This window comes from Vollenhovia emeryi, unplaced genomic scaffold (genome assembly GCF_000949405.1).
Source record: "Vollenhovia emeryi isolate VEMERY1.0 unplaced genomic scaffold, V.emery_V1.0 DF939141.1, whole genome shotgun sequence".
Classification (NCBI taxonomy): domain Eukaryota; kingdom Metazoa; phylum Arthropoda; class Insecta; order Hymenoptera; family Formicidae; genus Vollenhovia; species Vollenhovia emeryi.
In genome coordinates this window covers 1,849,533-1,869,615 of record NW_011967225.1, presented here as the reverse complement: position 1 = coordinate 1,869,615, position 20,083 = coordinate 1,849,533, and the positions used below count along the sequence as shown (strand labels likewise).

General features: G+C 36.5%; 4 protein-coding genes across 10 annotated transcripts in view; 2 read left to right on the top strand and 2 right to left on the bottom strand.

Annotated features, from left to right (window-relative positions):
* The first annotated feature begins 960 nt into the window (after positions 1-960).
* On the top strand, positions 961-8,697 carry LOC105567043 (short-chain dehydrogenase/reductase family 16C member 6-like). Of its 7 annotated transcripts, none has more exons than XM_012021569.1 (11): positions 971-1,033; positions 1,333-1,398; positions 2,778-2,844; positions 4,352-4,498; positions 4,652-4,806; positions 4,950-5,127; positions 5,454-5,583; positions 6,001-6,121; positions 6,739-6,864; positions 7,630-7,740; positions 8,523-8,697. In XM_012021569.1, exons 3-10 carry the CDS (start codon positions 2,824-2,826, stop codon positions 7,697-7,699), a joined length of 948 nt encoding a protein of 315 aa, XP_011876959.1. In that variant the 5' UTR covers positions 971-1,033; positions 1,333-1,398; positions 2,778-2,823; the 3' UTR covers positions 7,700-7,740; positions 8,523-8,697. The 7 variants fall into 7 exon arrangements, with proteins under 7 accessions (XP_011876962.1, XP_011876959.1, XP_011876966.1 ...); XM_012021573.1 differs by having other exon boundaries at positions 985-1,033; positions 1,333-1,375; XM_012021571.1 differs by having other exon boundaries at positions 1,006-1,033; positions 1,303-1,398.
* On the bottom strand, positions 8,090-11,339 carry LOC105567044 (ketohexokinase-like). The gene is made up of 4 exons (XM_012021577.1): positions 11,004-11,339; positions 9,020-9,344; positions 8,701-8,945; positions 8,090-8,608 (listed from the first exon to the last, which is right to left on the bottom strand). Exons 1-4 carry the CDS (start codon positions 11,159-11,161, stop codon positions 8,158-8,160), a joined length of 1,179 nt encoding a protein of 392 aa, XP_011876967.1. The 5' UTR covers positions 11,162-11,339; the 3' UTR covers positions 8,090-8,157.
* Positions 11,340-12,271: 932 nt separating this feature from the next.
* Positions 12,272-18,284, top strand: LOC105567042 (symplekin). Its single transcript, XM_012021568.1, has 16 exons — positions 12,272-12,483; positions 12,977-13,173; positions 13,264-13,497; positions 13,577-13,863; positions 13,947-14,176; positions 14,261-14,446; positions 14,538-14,980; positions 15,065-15,337; positions 15,435-15,618; positions 15,712-15,953; positions 16,067-16,245; positions 16,329-16,489; positions 16,578-16,713; positions 16,805-17,169; positions 17,408-17,485; positions 17,610-18,284. The coding sequence occupies exons 1-16, from the start codon at positions 12,430-12,432 to the stop codon at positions 17,694-17,696; spliced, it is 3,336 nt and encodes a 1,111-aa protein (XP_011876958.1). The 5' UTR covers positions 12,272-12,429; the 3' UTR covers positions 17,697-18,284.
* Positions 18,285-18,527: 243 nt separating this feature from the next.
* Positions 18,528-20,083, bottom strand: part of LOC105567041 (epidermal retinol dehydrogenase 2-like) — a 4,155-nt gene continuing 2,599 nt past the window's right edge. Inside the window, exons 4-7 of the mRNA XM_012021567.1 lie at positions 19,951-20,083; positions 19,616-19,875; positions 19,391-19,516; positions 18,528-19,318 (exon numbers count right to left, since the gene is read on the bottom strand). The exon at positions 19,951-20,083 is cut by the window's right edge and continues 12 nt beyond it. Coding sequence (XP_011876957.1) covers positions 19,252-19,318; positions 19,391-19,516; positions 19,616-19,875; positions 19,951-20,083 — 586 coding nt within the window. The 3' untranslated portion in view covers positions 18,528-19,251. The remainder of the gene's footprint in view (positions 19,319-19,390; positions 19,517-19,615; positions 19,876-19,950) is intronic.

The window sequence follows — 20,083 nt, the reverse complement described above, 5'->3', positions numbered from 1 at the left end:
TTAACAGCTTTACAAACATCTTGACGAGCTCTCCAGAAAGATGAGTTCTAAGTCCTCCAAAAAGTCATCTGGTGTTTATTGGGTGGTGACGTAATCAAAACCAGTCTCCTTATTTACATATACAGACTCCATGGAATTTACAAAGGTCGCATTCAGCGGAGAGAAATGCTCAGCGAGCGCTTGCGTCGACTTGATTATTTTTTAAAAATCTAGAAGAATAGTTCTATCACATCAGCACAGATCTAAAAGTATAACCCAATCAGCGCGAAGCGCTTACTGCCCAGTGAGAAATGATTCGTCGATCGACGTCGAAATGATGTCGAATCGACGTCAATTCGCCGGTCTCGACGTCGATTCGACGTCGTTTCGACGTCGATCGACGAATCATTTCTCATTGGGATGAGCAACTTTCTCCGCTGAACGCAGCCGTTATGAGATCTAACTGGTGACATTTTTCTGCAATAAAATCGAAAGATATCTTCTGGACAACTTTCATAGAGATATTTTGGATAACAATAAATTAATAACTTTTCGATATTTTAAAATAGATATCAGATAAAATTATATGATAACTTTCAAATAACAGTCTTTTTCTTTGTTAAGATATCATAAAAAAAGATACCTTTACCAGATAAGATATGATAACTTTCAGATAACAATTGCAATCTTTTTCTTTGTTAAGATATCATAAACAAAAGATACCTTTAAGAGAACAGTAAAATAGATATCACTTTGAAGACATACGTTGGTTATCTTATGGTAAAATCCTAAAGGCAACCTTAAAGCGATAACCTATAGACACCAAATGGACACTATTGCTACCTGAGAGGCCAAAAGTCCTCGCTCCAGGCAATTCTTTCGATAAAATTTGATATATTGTAGTGCGCCGAATTATTTAGACACCCCGTGTAAAACATCGATACAGGTACAGGAAAAAAAAGGAGGGGGTGCTTATGCCAAACGTTGCAATTTTGCAAGCGATAGTCGTTGTAAGACGGAGCACGAGTTAACACCTCTGGATTATACATATATAGTAATAAAGTGAACAACATCAAATTTAGTTGACCGTATCTGGCAATTTTAATGTTAAAGCCTCGCGACGTTTCGACCATATGGTCCTTTTCAAGCGATCTGAGATAGTCATGTACGTAGACTCGCGTGTATTTTGGTGCTGTAGAAAGAATTATCGTTATCTCATAATGCTACGAAAGATTTTTGTCGAAGTTAGCTACACACGAACTTTACTTGAGAACTGACTGAGCATGACTAAACGTCGCGATGCTTTAACATAAAAATTGCCAGGTACGGTCAACTAAATTTGATGTTGTTAAGTATTGCTGGCAACCCTGAAGATTTTTCCTGTTAGTTTAATAAGGTGAAGTTATACTGAGAAACAAAGTAAGTGTGTTCCATTTTTGTGCAGACTTGCATCTTAGGGGCAAAGTGCGTAGTGGTCTTGACTTTACCCGGACCTTAGGCTATCTATTAATTTGTGCTTATTCCCAGATAGCACACACAGTTCTATGAATATTCTTCTAGAGTGCAAATATTTTGAATTTCAGAATATTTCAATCGAATATTCTATATATATATATATATATAGATTATTACTTTTTTTATTATATACAGGGTGTCGGATTCGATTTGGACCACCCCAATATCGCTTATAATAACAGTGTGGAAATGTACACTGAGAATCGAAAAACAGTAATAGTCTCTGAATTTTTGCTCATTCTCAACTTTTAATCTTAATACGCAAATGCTTACTTAAAAAAAATAATGTCTGCTGAAAAATACAATACCATCTAACGACTAAAGTTGTAAGCGATATTGTATTAAAGAAAACATGATTACTGAACAATTTTATTATTGAGTGATGTGCAATTCCGTAACCATTACTGTTGACCACCAGCATTAAAATAATATGTAAATAATATGTAGCCTAACAGTAGGGTAGAATTAATTAAACATATATAAATAGTTAGCTCAGCGTTAGCGTACTAGGCTAGTAATCCGAAATCTTAGGTTCGAATCCCACATATAAAAAAATTAGAAAAAAAACTAGTGAAAAAGTTTTTTATTTTCAATAAAATCTTGTACCAAAACCATTACTGGTTTTTATCGTAATGATTGTGGAAATACAGTACTGATTCAATACTGGATTAGTAAGTAACAGTCAATCAGTTGATCTACAATATTCATTACTGTAGAATCCGTAATAGTTATTGTAAAATCCGTACTGATTACTGGGAGAATGCTTACTGTAGTGGTACGTAATGGTACGTAATGGTTTATACTGTAAGAAAGACTAAAAGTTAAAAACGAGAAAAAATGTTATAACCATCACTGTTTTGCAGCTCTCAGTGTAGTCATTATGAGTTTTATGTTCTATCTGGTTCGCCTTCATACGGACCGAGCTAAAACCGAGATCTGAAAGTCCCCTTTCGAATGCGTCCTTCAAGTCCTCACCAACTCTCGTATTTGAAAGAGACAGCATCTTGGACTTTGTTGCTCTCTCATTCAACGTGTAGTAGTACGTGTAGTTTAGCGCCTCTTACGGAGACGTTAAAAATTTTAACCGGCATTTTTTTTCCAAGAAAACACAAATTGTCCAACTGTGATATCTATAGTATACTATGGCTGCATCTTGATTGGCCCTGACATGCGTAAACAAGCACATTAGCAGTAAAAAAGTATACCATGGACTCAAAGAAAAATATGTTAAAAAGCGTAATCCTTGTACTCTGAGACTCAGTTGATCACTTTTTCTTCAACAGAATCGAATCGTTTCAAGGCGACCTTAATCTTTGATCTTCATGCATTATGGACGGTCACGACGATCAGGTGTGTAAAACAAATTCTATTTCTGTACTACCTATTCAATGCGCCAATGCGCATATAACATGCTTTTAATGCATGTTTTATTAATTGGCCTTAAAACAACATTAATGGTATGTTCAAAATGCGCGAATTTAAATGTCTAATTAATGTATTGTACGCATTTCATTAATGACAAGTTTTATAAAATAAGTGAGTAACTTTTGACTTACAGTTAGTATGAGTGTAACACCAAGTTTTTAGGACTTTTTTTTCTGTGCATACGTGTGTAAGACATTTGGGCATATTTGATATACTGAGATATATAATATTATATAAATCTCAATATTATGTTTACTTATATGAAAAATTATGCATAAAAAATCAATGGTACTGTTTTTGGAATGCGTTGCCACAATATACGTTAAATGCGCATTTAATGCAGAACAAATACTTGCATTAAATGCGAATTTAAAGGTACATTTAAATACACGCATAAGCACTCCTTGGGTTCCTTGTAATAAATACTTACATCGTAAAATAATTTGCGTTTCGTAAAACCATTTTCGAGAAATAATTAAAATCGCTTCTGTAGTAGTAGTAGTAGTTGTTGTTGTAGTAGTAGTATAAAACAGCTTCTGTATATGTTGCAAAATTTAAAAAATTAAAAAATTTTTTCGCCGTTTTGTAGTATTTTTAAAGCCATTAAATTTAAAAAAACAGCACTTTCTATCTCTTATAGTTTCGGAAATATTTGCATCCAAAGAGAAAAACTGATTTTCTTCACAGAGGTATATCACCCCCTACAAGTGCGCATGGGCACGTATAAAAAAATACGGGTCTCTTATTTTTAACAGGAAAACAACATATTCAAAGCTCCTCCAAATCGGAGGAGGACACTTAGGAATGTTTCCTTCTTAGATATTATAGAGAAATTCCTATTGTTAAATACCGAATCGACTAATCTCTTTCGCAAGATCGTATCTCGATTTTATGCAATTTTCGGTGTTTAAGCACAAAAACCAGAAATTGCGTAAAATTGTGATACGACCTTGTGAAAGAGATCAATCGGAACTCATTTTGAGTAATTGCTGAAAGTCTACTGACAAAATTAAAAAATATATTAGGTCATTTTGAAAAGAATTTAATAAGCTCTAAGTTGCTGAAAATCTAATTTATACATATTACTTTCTCTGAAAATTAGAAAATTGTAAAGAAACTGTATCCAAAATTGAAAAAATATGTTTTTATAATAATACGAGATACTTCCAGAAATTGCTACTCAAGTACATCTACTATTGCAACTAGAAAACTTTATTAATCGTTTCTGGAATGTAACAGAGAAACTCAATTGCAATAATCGCAAAACCACTTGTACCAAATTTTAACCACTTATACATATATTCACTCATATCAATATATTCTAAATGTACCTTGTAAAGCTTTACCAGCATGTCACACAAGACTTAATTAACACATATTGCTATGTAAATCAATAGAAAATTCTCCTTCTAAACAATTACTAAATTTTCAGACAATTGGGACAAAAATATGTAATATCTTACTACTTCCGGTAGAGATATTATGGCTTGCTGTGAAAATTCTGTATTATATTTGCGAGGATATATGCAGATGCATCGTCCCAATAAAGAAAAAGAGCGTAGCTGGTGAAATTGTTTTGGTTCGTATGAAATTTTTAATATGGATATCATTATACATATATAAAAGGGATACATAACAAAATCTATTTTATTATGTTAAAAGATTATTAAAATTATACGGTCATATTTTAAAATTTTATGTGGGTGTATATGTTATATTTGCATTATCACAGATAACAGGTGCAGGCCATGGTATCGGAAAAGAATTAGCGGTTGGTTATGCATCGTTAGGAGCAACAGTGGTATGTTGGGATATCAATGAAGAAACAAACAACGAGACGATGAACGACATAAAAAAAATGGGAATAGACTCCGTTTATGCATATCGGTAAGTTAATGCTACCTTTTACAATGCAATTTGATGAAATGATGTGCAGCGCCTAAATAATAGCACGAATCGATTAACTTAATATTTGTGCATTTCTTCTTAAACTATGTATCAACTGGTTAAAATTTGATCGTGTTTTACAGATGTGATATAACGGATAGAGAAGAAATCTTCAGGGTAGCAAGGAAAGTAAAAGAAGAAGTAGGTGATGTAACTATCTTGATTAACAATGCCGGTATAGTGTATGTTAAATCACTCATGAATCAGAGTTTCGACGAAATTCAACGGGGCATAGACGTCAATGTGACAGCGCATTATTGGGTAAGTAATGTACCTCTCGCCGAGACATATGTCGAAACTAAAAGTTATTAGAAATAAACATTACTGCAACTGTTGTCATTTTGGAAACAAATACATTTATAAGCTTGCTGCTCAGAAGTGAAATTACACATATAGCATACCCTAGTAGCACAGTGCATTGGCTAAACATTGATTCAATATAAACAAATATTGGGCCAATGTTTACCAATGCATGGCCAATGCACTGTGCTGCTAAGGTAGAAGCTCAATATAATGCACATGCGATTTGAACAAGTATTTCATTAAGTTTTTATAAAACGCTGTTTACACAGTGATATTACTTTTAGACATTAAAAGCATTCTTACCAAGTATGATCGAAAAAAATCACGGTCATGTCGTGGCACTTTCGTCATTAGCAGGACTTATCGGTCTTCCTTATGCAACGGTTTACTGCCCTTCAAAATCTGCAGTCAATGGTAATTAATTCCGTATATAACGATATTAATTATATGTTAATAATACAATAATGATAATAATAATAATAAATTTATTGCAACGCATAATATGCCATAAATTGCAACAAAAGTAGGAAAACGAGTAGTGAGATGAACTGACAGAGTATATAATATGAATGAATATAAGGTGTATGTATGAAGATCACTATGTACGCGCGCGCACGCACGCACACACACATAAAATAACTAAACCCTAGTAGCACAGGGCATTGACTGAACGTTGGTTAAACATCAGCCTAATATTTGGTTGTGTTGGGCTAATGTTTAACCAATGCACTGTGCTACTAGGATAGTATGTATATTTATATGTACATATATACATATACATATATATGTAAATGTAGACATTTTTCTAACGTATTGATGTATGTATCGCAGCAATGATGGAAGCTACGTCTGAGGAACTACGTATGCTGAGTAACGGAAAAAGCTCTGTTAAATTTACCACTGTTTGTTGTTACTTCGTACGTACCGGAATTGTTAAAAATCTAATCATAAGGTAATGTTACAACAATACACAATTGGAACAAATGGTTTATAATATCTCACGCGTAGACTATTCTTTTTATATATTGCCAAATTCATTTGACAAAATTTAATTTATATTTTAATAGTATTCGTTTTTTAATAGATTTTTTATACCCTAGCAGAAAAATTTTCTATAAATAACTGCACAAAATTGACTTGAAATAGAAAGGAGAAATTTTTATTTCTTCGTTGAAAAATTTATTATTTTGTAAATATATCTACGAAATAGTACCACAAATTACAACGTTTTCAAATCAAGACATTATTGCAAGTAGTATTTCATGAAAATGCACAATTTTGTAAAAATCAGTACAAAACTTTACTAGTTTGAAAAATTTGAGAAACAACAAAATCTTAAAGAATTAAAACATCTGCGTACTACTTGTAGAATATTACAATAATTAACAAAAGTGTTCCAATTGCAGCATTTTCATGTTTTTGTAGAATTTTGTAGAATTATTTCAGACATGGTATCGACAATGATAATGTTATTTGATTAATAGCATATTTATAGTAGTAGATATGTATAGTAGTAGATATTTATTGCAGTTATCAATGGTAAACGAATAAATTTTATTTACGGTATAGGTTTCCACTTATAATGGGAGAGCTTCTACCCCGAAACGCGGCTTCGTCAATAATCGACGCGCAAAGACGAAATTATAAAATCAAAAGCGTACCGTCAGTTTGGCTGTCCCTTTTGAAGATTGTAAGGTATGTAAATCATGATCGTAAAAAATATCTGGACAGAGCGCAAAACTGCGGGGTTAAAGCACAAAGGGTGAGAGGCATGAAATGTATATTAACATGGATGAGGCATGTAAGATGGCGGTGACGGATAATTTTACGGAGATATGATCTATTTAAACTTAAAACGAAGGAAACTTTATTTCTCACAATAGCTTTATTTCTCTTTTACCGCCTTTAGCCCAATCCGGCATTTATTTATTTTTTTTAGTGTAATATTCGTAAGAATAATACCCAGTGAGAAATGATTCGTCGATCGATGTCGAAATGATGTCGAATCGACGTCAATTCGACGGTGTCGATGTCGATTCAACATCGTTTCGACGTCGATCGACGAATCATTTCTCACTGGGTAGCGGGTAATTTCACGGAATGTGTTGTAATGTGTCAGTTAACGTCGTGCAACGTGAAAATAGACGCTAAATCTGAAGCATAGATGAACGCGACTGTGAACCTCTCTCCCCTCAGGAACTACTCCCCGCGTCTAAAAGGGTACTTAACGCTCTGTCCAGATATTTTTTACGTCCATAATGTAAGCTATGTCAATATCTAAAAATAAAACTTTAATCACGTTCTACGCACTGTATTTTCAAATGCACAACCGTAAATATATTGGTAATTGTGAATGTTACTGTACTTTTTATGTCTAGAAAAAATATAATTCTTATATTATATATTTCCTCAACATTTATTATTTCTATCTCTATGATAAAATTATATTTTTTATTTCAGACATTTACCCGACAAAGCATTAGAGTGCGTGATAGATTTCGTTGGTCTTCGTGTTGATCCAGAGGACTAAAAAAACACTTTAAAGTATTTCAGAACTTTGTTAGAAACTTGGTAAGAAATTTCACAATGTATTTTACTATTGCATCGCCATTTTCCACCTTGTATTATTTTACATTAATTATGTAATTAAAATATAGATTGACCTTATACAATTTTGATTTCAGAATTTTATCCGAAAATGCACAAATTATTATAATAGGTTTTAGTGATTCATGTGTTAATTTAATTAATTTGCATTATAGTTTTGCAATTAAGTTTTATGGAATTTCAATGATTTGTAAGAAAAAAGAAACTTATAAGAAAACACATTATAATCATGTTGCAAGTTCTTCTGTAATTACATTATTAATATTATAGTTTATTGAAATGTGTTTTATGTTTTATATGTTTTATATATGTATATGTACATTGTTCTTATCATAGTAATAAATTTGTATAGATATAGTCATATAGATATATAGATATATTCTAATGTTCTAAAGAATCCAGTTTTAAAATATCACTGGAAATTATATCAAGATTATCGTATCCTCTCAAACCTACTTTTGCACCAGCAATGCAGCACGCAAATTTGATAGCCTTCTGCAGAACTGTTTCAGTAATAAATTTCAATCGACGATATCTCAAACTTTCTAGATTTAAATTTTCCGTCATATCTCGTTTTACTGCAGTGCCATTATCAACAATGTCATCCTTTATTTGAGTGGTGTTATTTGTACAAGCTGCCTGTTCTTTACATTTGTGCATAAACTCAACTTTGCTTTTGTTCAAATAGTACATGGCAGCTGCATTGAATGTATCACCGGCACCTAAAGTATCAATCACTTTTTCAGGTGGGAAAGCTGGCGATTGTACTATTGCGCCGCACGGGGTACGAGCGATTGCACCTTCCTCTGCCCAAGCACAAATAATGGCTCCTCTAAAACAACATATAAGTTAACTCTTGTATAACAAAATGTCATGTTGACACGTCTTTTATATTAATTATAGCTTAATTGGTATATTCCCTACTTAGCGTTTTGGCCGATGTTGCGCATCACCTCGCTCTTATTATTAAGACCCAGATTTTTGGCGAATTCTTTTGCTATAAATGCTACGTCGACGTACGGTAATAGATCCAGTAATCTGGCACCCGATCTGGGACTTTCTAATTCTACGCTAATTGTAATTGGCATGCGATCAGGCATGTTATTTAATGATTTATTATAATTCTCTATATATTGAATAATAAGTAGCACTTCATCTATATGCCTTCCCTGAAAACAGAATATTATATATTTCCTTGTCCATTGCCTTGTCACAGAATTATTTCCTACATCACGAGACGCACCTCGAAATGAATCCAGCTGTATTCCTCTAAATTAAGTTGCTGGAAATTCTTTAGTGTCAACTCGGGTAAGCCTTGATTGTGATACACAATTGTGCGTGATCCAGTGCTTGAATTCAGTATAATCGTTGCAACAGGACACCCGATGTTTTTTATCACAGGGCAATGAGAGTAATCAATTTTATATTTGCGGAGATCATTTTGCAGAAAATTAATATGCTCGTCTGCGCTCAAGCAAGCCAATAACTCACACGGTTGCCCTATTAATGATAACACAGTGCAAGTATTGGACGCATTGCCTCCCCTTTGCCATCTATAATCAGTAGACCTAGAAAATTATGTTAAAACAAGGAATTAGAAATGTCTAAATAAAAATTATAAACTCGACGTGTATGTACATGAACAAAAATTTTCACAATCGTAAAATACTTCTTTAAACAATTTCAAAAGACGACAAAATTACGCGAAAACTTTCATGAGATTTTGACGAGAAATTACTACCTTTAAAATTTGTTTTTTATTAACTGGCGATCCACCTCTTCAATTGTTCTTAAAATTAATTGATTTCAATTGTATAAAAGTGAAAATAACGCTAGAAAATATTTAACATTTCTCAAAGGAATTATATTTCATAATATGTTCAAATTGTTTTACGCATATTTTATAGTGTTACATAAATATCAGTCAAATCATAAAAATATATTTGCCGGCGTGTACAAAATGTACAGAGATACCTACGGTCAAAGTTCAAGAAAACTGTTGACTTGAGCATTTTTCTGATAACAGACTAGTGATACTGCAATTAAATTCGCCTTTAAATTATAATTAGCTTACCTATATGTCTTTCTTTTTATTTTGTCTTTTATAAAAAATAAAATTTAAATTTCGCTTTTTCGACATATAGACCGAGATATTTCCATTCGCAGTTCATGAATTAAATCATTTATGATCAAATTAATTAAATATATGCATATACATCACGGTAACGTAGTTGCATTTTGTCGGTAACGATAACGATTTTAGTAGTTACTTTTGTCGTTACTTTACCGCACGTGAACTTTTCACTAGTTGCGTTCAGAAAACAAAGCAGTTCAGTAATCCTTAATATGATTGCTACTTGCCTGTAGTTCTAATGGGTTTAGATAAAAGGTAATTTATCAGTATATTTATTATAACTATTTTTTATTATTATTTATTATTATTATTATAAATATTTACTGATTTTAAGTAATAAACGGCATTTGCGAGTTGTTATAAAAATATTCCGTTGCTATATTTAAGATTCTCGACAACGTTTGAAAGAAAAGATTTTATAATTGCAAGCTGTTTACATCCCAAATTTAAATTAAATTGGTTAACTGGGGAGAGGAAAAAGTTTAAAAGTTAATAAGTCATTTTGGTAAAATTTGGTAAGAAAATTTTGGTCCTTATACTAACCTTATTCTTTTACTGGAGGATATAATTTTACTTATACCTTCTGTTTATATTTACCGCAGAAACTTGTATTCAATTATACTAATGTCAAGAAAAAAGTAACGGAAATAGTAACGACTCGTTAGTTCTTTTAGTAACGGTAACGGTAACGACCCTGATAGCGCAACAAGTCTCAGTTATGTCTCAGTTATGTTGCAGTTATGTTGCAAAGACATTGAAACGTCTTTGCAACATAACTGCAACATAACTGAGACTTATGTGCTATCAGGGGAGTTACATTTACAAAGTAACTTTCCCAACCTTGCCTATAGCGTACTCCGTTCTCTTAGCTGTTCCTTTCGTACTATCCTCCCTACATTCTTATCTTCTCTCCGCTCTGCCTTTACTGCCGCTTGTCCCCTGGGCCATATTAGTCGCCTCTTACGACACGGAAGGCTAGCCGGATGATCTATTCGCCGGCGGATCAACACGCCGCGCGGCAAGCACATTCGAATTGACCGCGGAAACAAGCGCGAAGAAACGCGACGACGAGCGACGACGTGACGTCACTGACCTTCGTGTGGAATCCTCCTCGGGAAATAGCACACACATTTGAACGATGTCGAGACAGACGCGTCCCATACATAGAATCTTCAGCGTGCGGGAACCCGTCAGCGATGCCTCGCTGACGACCTCCTCGTGAAAGCTCGACGTCGTGCTTGCGGTAGACATCTCCCGTCACGCCCAGCATCTGTGCCAGGCTTCTACGCTGAGGATCTCGTCTGCCTTTTCTTCTTTATTAATCAACCGTTCTTATCGCGGCAAGATATCACATTTTAAATGTAAACCTTATAGAGGGTCGACGGATCGCGACGGATTGGAACTTGACGCACTTCACCCGAATTAATTTTTGTCTGTGGCGCCCTCCGAAGTTAGCCGTAAGCAACTTTTGTATCCAGAATCGAACCTACTCGAAGGGGGGGGGGGGGGAGAGAGAGAGAGAGAGAGAGAGAGCAATATATCAATTGAAAGTCTAAACACTCTAAACCGAAGAACAAAAAGCACTATACATATACTCCCCTGGCGAAAATTTGATTTGTATATTACACAAATGTTTCCGTGAACTGACAGTTTCTAGGTTAAAAAGGTGCAAAAGTACAAAAGCACTCCAGCATCCCCTTAAGATAGTCGTTTCGCGACAGTAATGCTCAAAAGTTTCTTCCAAACGTAATATTTCGTGTAACATAGCGAACTTTAGCTTTTTTTTTTCAGAACTTCGGGCCGGTCAATTTAGTCTTATTCTGCACGTGTTAATGTAAAGAATAAACCGTCAAAGTTTCAAACAATTCTCACATAAATGATTTTTACGAAATAACTACCTTAAGGTGCGTTTGAGCAGCGCGCTTTCAGCGCTAACAGCGTCTCCCCGAACGCCGCCGAGTGTGGACGAGTTTACGCTGTGGCGCGAACATTTAAATCGAAAGCGCGCACTCCGAAATACTTGGATATATGCTCCGGGTGCCGGAGCAACTTCGCGCGTTAACCATTTCACGGCACCGCAAGTACATATATACTATGCCCGCGGTACGCATACGTGGACGCATTGTAAATCGTCAGATGGCACGGGCTACGATTCAAATTCTTGCGCCTCCGATCGCCGGGGGAACCATCGTTGCAATCGTGACAGTCAAAATGCCAAGATGGCGGCGAGATCGAACTCTTAGCGCATCGCGGAGCATTTGTTGTTGACACCTCCAAATCGCCGATACTCGTACCGGGATATTATACGCCTCAGCGAGCAGGGCTTCGACTTTATTTGCCGTAGCAATAATATCCCGTCGCCGCAGGGACGGGCGAGGGGCGGGAGGGCAGGGGCGAAGCGTGTACGCGCGACGCACGTGGCACGCTCGGAATACACGCGTTTCGGCACGTAACACGGCGTTCTCGCGCTCGCGCGACACGCCGTACGCAATCGACGCTTTAGGCTTCGTCTAAGCACGATGGACCCGCGCTTGCACAGAAGATCCGAGGCGGAAAAGGCGCCGGGCGACTTGGTCAGTGGCGTTAACCTCGAAATTTCGATTCCTCGTCGGCGCGCCGCGCTCCCAGCGGGGGCGGCGAGACGACTCGCCGCTTCTCGCTCCTATGTCGGGGAGAAAAGAACGCGCGCGATCGCTTACCCCCGCGATCCGCGCGTCTTTCGGCAAAGCCGCCCGCATTCTCGACGCCGAGCCTCCGAGCGCGTCCCGCGTTCCATTTCTCTTTCCGCCGTTTGCGGGCGTCGATGGCAATCTGTCGCCGATCTTGCAAATGCAGACCGATACCTCGCACGACGAGGAATTGTATTTCGACGATTTAATAATAATTTTACCAAGTATCGTTACGCGAGAACTGTCGCGAGCAGGAAGCATGGTTTATAAGATTAACGACGTTGTAATCGGCCGCAAAAATAATCCACATCGTTATATCCAAATGTTATAATCGTGAAGAGTTCTGCCGTGAGACGATGTAATTTTTTTTAAGTATTCTCTATTCTCTCTCTTGCAGATCGTCGAGTGGTTAAACGAGGCCTCGATGGGCCCCACTGAGGAAATTAAGATCGCAAACATATGCAAAGTGCAGGAACTCCTGTTGAACAAGGAGCCGCACTTGTTAGAGCCCTATTTAAACGACATTCTACAATTCTCGTTGGACAGAAGCGCCGAGGTCAGAAAGACTGTTACAGGATTTATCGAAGAAGCCGGGTTAGTGTCGACAGTTATCTCCTTGCGCCGCGCGATCTCGCTTGTTAGACGGAAGCAAATGTTCAATGTTCCTCGTAACTGACTTTTCAGGATAAAGTATCCGGAGGTGATCCCACGCATAGTTCAAATACTCCTCAGGCTGGCGTCCGACGAAACGTCGGTTGTAGCTAAACGGGCACTCAGGGCCAGCGGCAGAATTCTCAGGGTCGCTCTCAAATGGATCGCCAGTGCCACTGTCGTTACAACTGAAATGGAATTGGCATGGACGCAGCTAAGCGCCCTCAAGGTTCAAATTATAAATATGATTGACAGCGACAACGATGGGTGAGTGAAACTCGTGAGAGTGAACTTTCCCTTTTGCCACGGGGGTCGCGGAACTTGACGCTGCCGTTGTACATTTCAGAATAAGGACACAAGCCGTAAAGTTTCTCGAGGGCGTGATATTAATACAGACATATCCAGATCCCGACAGCCCGAAGAAGACCGATGACTTCTCTCTCGAGGATATTCCGCTAACGTTGAAAATAGCACGCAGACGGAAATTGGAAGAAGAGGCGAATCACGTTATGGATTTGCTGATCAAGTTTCACGGGTCTCCACATGTCAGCAGCGTTAACTTAATGACGTGCATGGGATCCTTGGCGTTAATCGCTAAAATGAGACCACAATTTATGCCAAATGTAATTCAAGGTATGCTTTCACGCGTATATTGTACGGTGATGTTTCATCTGTCCACTTTCTGTAAGATTTAATATTTATTTTGTATCGCGCAGCTTTACAAAGGTTGCAACACGATCTACCACCGACGCTGTCCGATTCTCAAGTAACCAGTGTGCAAAAACAATTGAAACTTACTCTTCTCGGTTTGATGAAACACCCTGCTAGCATAGAGTTTGCTTCGACCATAGCTAAACAGCTGACTCAGCTTGGAGCGAAAGAACAGGAAATTATTAAAGCTTATCCAAAACCGGAAGACGTCCGTCGGATGAAAAAGCGTCAACAGGTATATATATATATATATATAAACTTCAAGTAAATACATTTCTAGTTGTACATAATCCTTAAAAATTTATTTATGTATACAAAGGAGATAGCGGCTGCTACTGCTGCGAAACGGCCAAAAATTGAAGTGACTTTAATACCCGATGAAGCAGAAGCAGCACCGAGTCCTGTCCCGGCGCCTAAATTACCAGACTTGATTGAACTGTCTGAAAATTTTATTTCTGAAAGACTCAGTGTAGAGATTGCAACAGATTTAGTGATGGACAGTATGGTACGATCACAAATTATACATTAATTTATGTCGTAAAGTAAACTTTAAATTGTGTGTAAGATGCATTAATGAACAATTGAACATTTAATAGGCATGGGTCCCGGATACTATGACGACAATTTTTCAAAGAGAATATCAACCCACGGCAACTACTGATATTAATATACAACGTCAAACAATTGCCAGACTTTTAGCGGCACAAATCAAACAGACTAAAGCAAAAAAGAGCAAAAAAGATAAGGAAGAGGATGCCGTGATGGAAGACCTAATTAAGAATCCCACCATTAGCGTAGCCGAGGCAAAGCGGGAGCGTAAACGTGAAAAAGATCGGGAGAAAGAGAAGGAGGCGAAAGCGTCGTTGGAGGCTCATGAAAAATCTCTGGCAAAAGCCAGAAATCGTTTGAAGGCGTTGAAATTAGTTGAAGTGACAAAACCACTTCCGAAAGAGATTAAAGAACGAATGTTACTGATGGCAGTCAATAGGATATTACTTTCAGAAAAGACTGCGGTTCTTGGTGGCGTAGCTGCTGTAAGGTACGAAGCATAAATTATTATACGTATAAGGATTCTTAATATACGATGCTTATCTTTAATTCGTCTCTTTATGCTGCGCTACAGATCCAAAATTCTGACTACGCTAGCGGCCACCTTCAATCCTTACATTAAAGAAGCTGTGCTGCGTTATATTACCGATGACATGCGAAATCGACTAGATTTAGCGCTAGGTTGGCTATATGAAGAGTATGCGTTGCTACAGGGATTTCAAAGGCGCACTACGTTGTGTACAAAACCACAAGAAGCCCCACATCAGGCATATAATTTCTTATTGTGCACTTTGGTTTCAGCTATTGACTTGATTCAGGGCAAAGATCGCGATACTCTGTTATCAAGGTAATATCAAATTAAAGAATGAAAGTATAAATAGAATGAACTCTAAAAATATAAAAATCTGACTTGTTGCATAATATTTTCTTTTCATGTATGAAAGACTTTATCTGGAAGCCCCGTTAATAACAGAGGAAGCTGTAGACGCTTTAAAACTGGTGTCGTCTGATGAGACTAGAGGTCTCGTGCCATTGCAGCTTTTGAAAGAAATGGTAGTGCGTAGACCAACGAAACAACTGGTATTTTTAAACGTTTTGTTATGCCACACCGGACATGAAAACAATACGGTAGGATTAAAAATCATATGGCATACGATGTGCTCCAAATATGTACGTGTTGGTGCTACAGAAAGTAAAATTACAATACACTTTAATAAATAGATACGGGAGGCTGCAATACAATTGGTCTGTCAGTTATACAGCCGAGCAGACTTAAGTAAACTGATCGAGGAATATGCAGTTCTGTATTTAGGATTTTTGCGCCTTCATAATCCACCGGAGATTGTTTTCGGGCAGGACAGAGGCAGACCGCAAATCGAGAGTCTGTGGACCGAATCGACTACACGTGCCTGCCTGGGATTATATCTTGCTCTTCTCAGCGAACATCAAGATCTCATTCACGAGTGAGTGTGATGAAACCTTTTTTTATTATATATATATACAATACATGTAAGATATATTTGTGTGAAAATACCGTACTGTGTGTTCACATAATTGTATACTCAATTAATTTCAGATTGGCTAGAGTATATACGTCAATGGGAGCAGATGTGAAACGTATTGTGTTAAGACTGGTGGAAGGGCCAGTGAGATCTCTGGGTATGGGTAGCCCGCAACTGCTCGCACTTGTTGAAAACTGTCCAAAAGGGTCTGAAACTTTAGTCACAAGGATCATACATATCCTTACGGAGAAATGTACGTTATTGTTGCTTCGAAATATGTAACTTTATCAATCTGTTCTTTTCCATTGTTTTATATTGTGGTATTTGTGTACGCAGCTGCCCCAAGCGCAGAGTTGGTAGCCAGGGTACGCGAGTTATATCAGACTAGAGTCTCCGATGTCAGATTTTTAATACCTGTTCTGAATGGACTGACAAAGAAAGAAGTGATCGCCGCATTACCAAAATTAATAAAATTAAATCCTATCGTCGTAAAAGAGGTTAATACGGTTAAAATACTACTTGAAAGTACTTTATTCGCTATCTTAAATGCGATTGAAACGCAAGAAATCTGTTTTTTTTTCCCAGGTGTTTAATAGATTACTCGGAACACATAATAACGACAGCGGGGTACCTCATACGTCGCCTATTACGCCTGCGGAATTATTGATAGCTCTACATAATATAGATCCAAGCAAGGCTGAATTAAAGACCGTCATTAAAGGTAGATTATTCTGTGTGAAGTATCTATTTGTATCACTCGAGGGAAATCTTGTCAACGTAAATTATACGAATATTTCATCTTACGTTTGCAGCAACGTCTCTTTGTTTCGCTGAGAAACAAGCGTACACGCAGGAAACAGTCGCCGTTGTGATGCAACACCTCATGGAGATGACGCCTTTACCGACATTATTGATGCGCACAGTCATACAAAGTCTGGCACTTTACCCCAGGCTAAGTGGGTTCGTTATGAACATACTACAACGTCTGATTCTGAAGCAAGTGTGGAAACAGCCGAAAGTGTGGGAAGGTTTCGTCAAGTGCTGCGAACGCACGCAGCCGCAAAGTTTCGCTGTTATTTTGCAGTTACCACCGGCACAGTTAGCGGAGGCACTCCGAATGGCGAGCAATTTACGTGCTCCTTTACTAGCTCATGTTGAAGCTTTTGCCGAGAATCAGGTAATTTCGTAGGCGCATTTTAAAGTATAGTTTTATTATATAGTTTGTATCGAATATGACAGAACTCTCTCTCCCCCCCCCCCCTCTCTCTCTCTCTCTCTCTCCATTTTTAAACAAATAAATATTAAAATAAAATTCTGAACTAAAAAGGTGATGTTAAATGTAGTAAGACTTTATGAATGATATTAATACTCTGTCATGATTTAATTTTGTATAATTGTTTTTTTTTTTTTTTCAGAAAGCACACATTCCACAATCAATAATGGATGTCATACAGGGTAAAGTGCCCTGTGACATGCACGATGAATTTGATATTGTGAGTAAAGATGCCTGTATATAATGAAGTGATTTTTTGAGCCCTATCTTTATAACATAATTCTTTAAAATAAATATATGCTGTATTTTCTTGAAAAAATATCTCTTCCGTCAATTTCTTTCAGGCACCACCTGATGATTATTCGAATGATCAAAAACCAGATACAATGGAAATTGATCTTTCGGAACCAGCCCCTCCCGGTTTAGATTAGCATAAAGTCATTCCAGTGTTAAGATCAGAAGCATCGTTTGTCGGGTATTTTAATAAATTATAACTGTACATTATTACTGTGCGGCATTATAACTGTACAGTAAATTTTTTTTTGCGTTGCTGACAGTCCATATTTATATCTCTATTTGGCGCTAAGTATGGATTTAAATCGGCTAATATTTAGCGCTAAGTGTGCAAGTGAAAGAAATAAAATTATATATAATTTAATTTAAAATAACATTTACAGGCAGTAGTCTGTAATTAGACAGACAGTAGTCTGTAGTAGTTAGGGTAATTTCTCAATACATATTGTTTTTTATAAATGATTCGACACCATATACGGTCATTATTAGGTTTATAAATCAATGTTATTTTCTGATCTTCAGTATAATCTGAACATTTATTTCGGTATCTAATAAAACATATAGATATTATCCGACTTCTCATATTTAATTAGCATTTGTAACAATACCAAAATATCAATGAAAAATCTTGAAAAATAAATCTTTTCGAATAATCTTGATTTTAATTGGATTCCAATTTTTATTTGCGTGTGTGTGTGTGTGTGTGTGTGTATATATATATATATATATATATATATATATATATATATATATATATATATATATATATATGGAGAAGATCAGTTATGTCATTTTTGTAAGTCAGCTCAAATACAATCTAATTTATCTGTCAAACAAACCTATTTCGTATAAAATGCATTACGTTTTAAATGCATAACAATGAAATTTGCCTCGTCGGCAAATGCGTATTACCACTCCGTCGTACCAATCTTCAATTGGCAACAGTCGAAAATAAAAAATAAAATATTTTCTTAATTATTTCATTTAGAAGAATCCTTCTTTTTCTTTACAAGTACACTTGTGAACGACCACTTCGGTGTGCATTACGCTCACCTATTGTAATAAATAACTTTGTTTTGTAATAAGTATCTGTTTTAAAATTACTGTTGCGCTGTAGTTATTGCAGAAATATAACTTGATTATTAATTGAAATACAGTACATTATTTTAATACATACAATTGATTTTGTTAAACGTAAAGACTAAATTACAGATCAGTCTCAACATTACATCGTATATGTATGTGTACATATATCATATTTACATCAAAAGTTAAAATAATTATGCTTAAGATAACAAAATAATATATGTAAAATAGAAGCGAGTACACATTTATTATACTATTATATGAAAGTAACAATCTTTTTTGTGATAGAACATATAATCTTCAAGTGTATAAAAGATAATAAAATATTTTTTGTTATATAAATTCTCATATTTGTTGCATTCTCTCTCTCTCTCTCTCTCTTAAGGATTAAATAAAATATTGGTATGTATAAAACAATTCAATATGACCGTAAAAATATCAACAGAAACTATGTCTCGCTGAGAAATTATTCAGCAAGAATTTTAAGATCAATAACTCATTACAAAGCGAGACCTCGAGAACACTTGAATACGATCTTGATTTGTACATACAGTAGATGATAAAATATACATATCTGCACATTATAAGATATGTTTACGTGTAACATTATGCAAAGTCAACGCCAGTGTCTAACAAATCACGTAACATAAAGGATGCCTTTTTTGGAAGAATTCTGAAAACGTAAGAAGCTTGTTAGGTCCTCTATTAGCTCACGTACGAATAAAGAAATGAGTAGCGAAAATACCTAAGTACATGTCCGAGATAAAGTAGATATCCCGGCACACTGAACTCTGCGTAGTTTCGACGAACGCCGTCCAAGATTCGTCTAGCGGCTTCTGCGGCAGGCATCGTACCAAAGTAACTCGGTATTCTGCAAGACGCGTCTTTCAGAAATGAGGACACCGTAGCAAACGGTTTAATTACAAAAGAAATGAAAAAGAATTAAGTGTACACTCTACAAACATATCACCTAAAACGTATATCTTTCGCGACTTCTGTTCCAACGATAAACGGATAGATGTGAACCAGCGAAACGGCGATGTTGCTGTTTGAATGTCTTAATTCCATGTGCAAGGATTCTGCCAATCCCTGGACCGCGAACTGCGCGGTGGCCAAGGGAACCCGGGTTCCTCGATCACTCGACCCGTTGGACAGACCGGCGACGGACGACAGGATCGTGATGTGGCCTTTACCAGCATGCCGCATACACGGCAGAACCGAATCCAAGAGCTGTGAAACAAACGACATTGATCACTACACCGAGACGTTTATATCGAGATGTACGTACATCGGAAACGTGCTCACCCAAAAGTGACTGATGACCGACACGTCCATGGTGTCTCTCACTTCGGATTCTTGTATTAATGCACGTGGACTGGGCAAACCGCAACAGTGGAAAAGCATCGTAATGTCTCCCAGCTCATCTTTGATAAGATTT

Coding starts and splice junctions, on each gene's coding strand:
- LOC105567043 (XM_012021572.1), top strand. CDS start 2,824: ATGGACGGTCACGACGATCAG. Junction 2,845..4,351: donor TGGACGGTCACGACGATCAG/GTGTGTAAAACA, acceptor CTAAATTTTCAG/ACAATTGGGACAAAAATATG. Junction 6,865..7,629: donor TCCCTTTTGAAGATTGTAAG/GTATGTAAATCA, acceptor TTTTTATTTCAG/ACATTTACCCGACAAAGCAT.
- LOC105567044 (XM_012021577.1), bottom strand. CDS start 11,161: ATGTCTACCGCAAGCACGACGTCGAGCTTTCACGAGGAGGTCGTCAGC. Junction 9,345..11,003: donor GAGGAGGATTCCACACGAAG/GTCAGTGACGTC, acceptor ATAATTTTCTAG/GTCTACTGATTATAGATGGC. Junction 8,946..9,019: donor ACAGCTGGATTCATTTCGAG/GTGCGTCTCGTG, acceptor TTCTGTTTTCAG/GGAAGGCATATAGATGAAGT.
- LOC105567042 (XM_012021568.1), top strand. CDS start 12,430: ATGGACCCGCGCTTGCACAGAAGATCCGAGGCGGAAAAGGCGCCGGGC. Junction 13,498..13,576: donor ATTGACAGCGACAACGATGG/GTGAGTGAAACT, acceptor TGTACATTTCAG/AATAAGGACACAAGCCGTAA. Junction 15,954..16,066: donor CATCAAGATCTCATTCACGA/GTGAGTGTGATG, acceptor AATTAATTTCAG/ATTGGCTAGAGTATATACGT.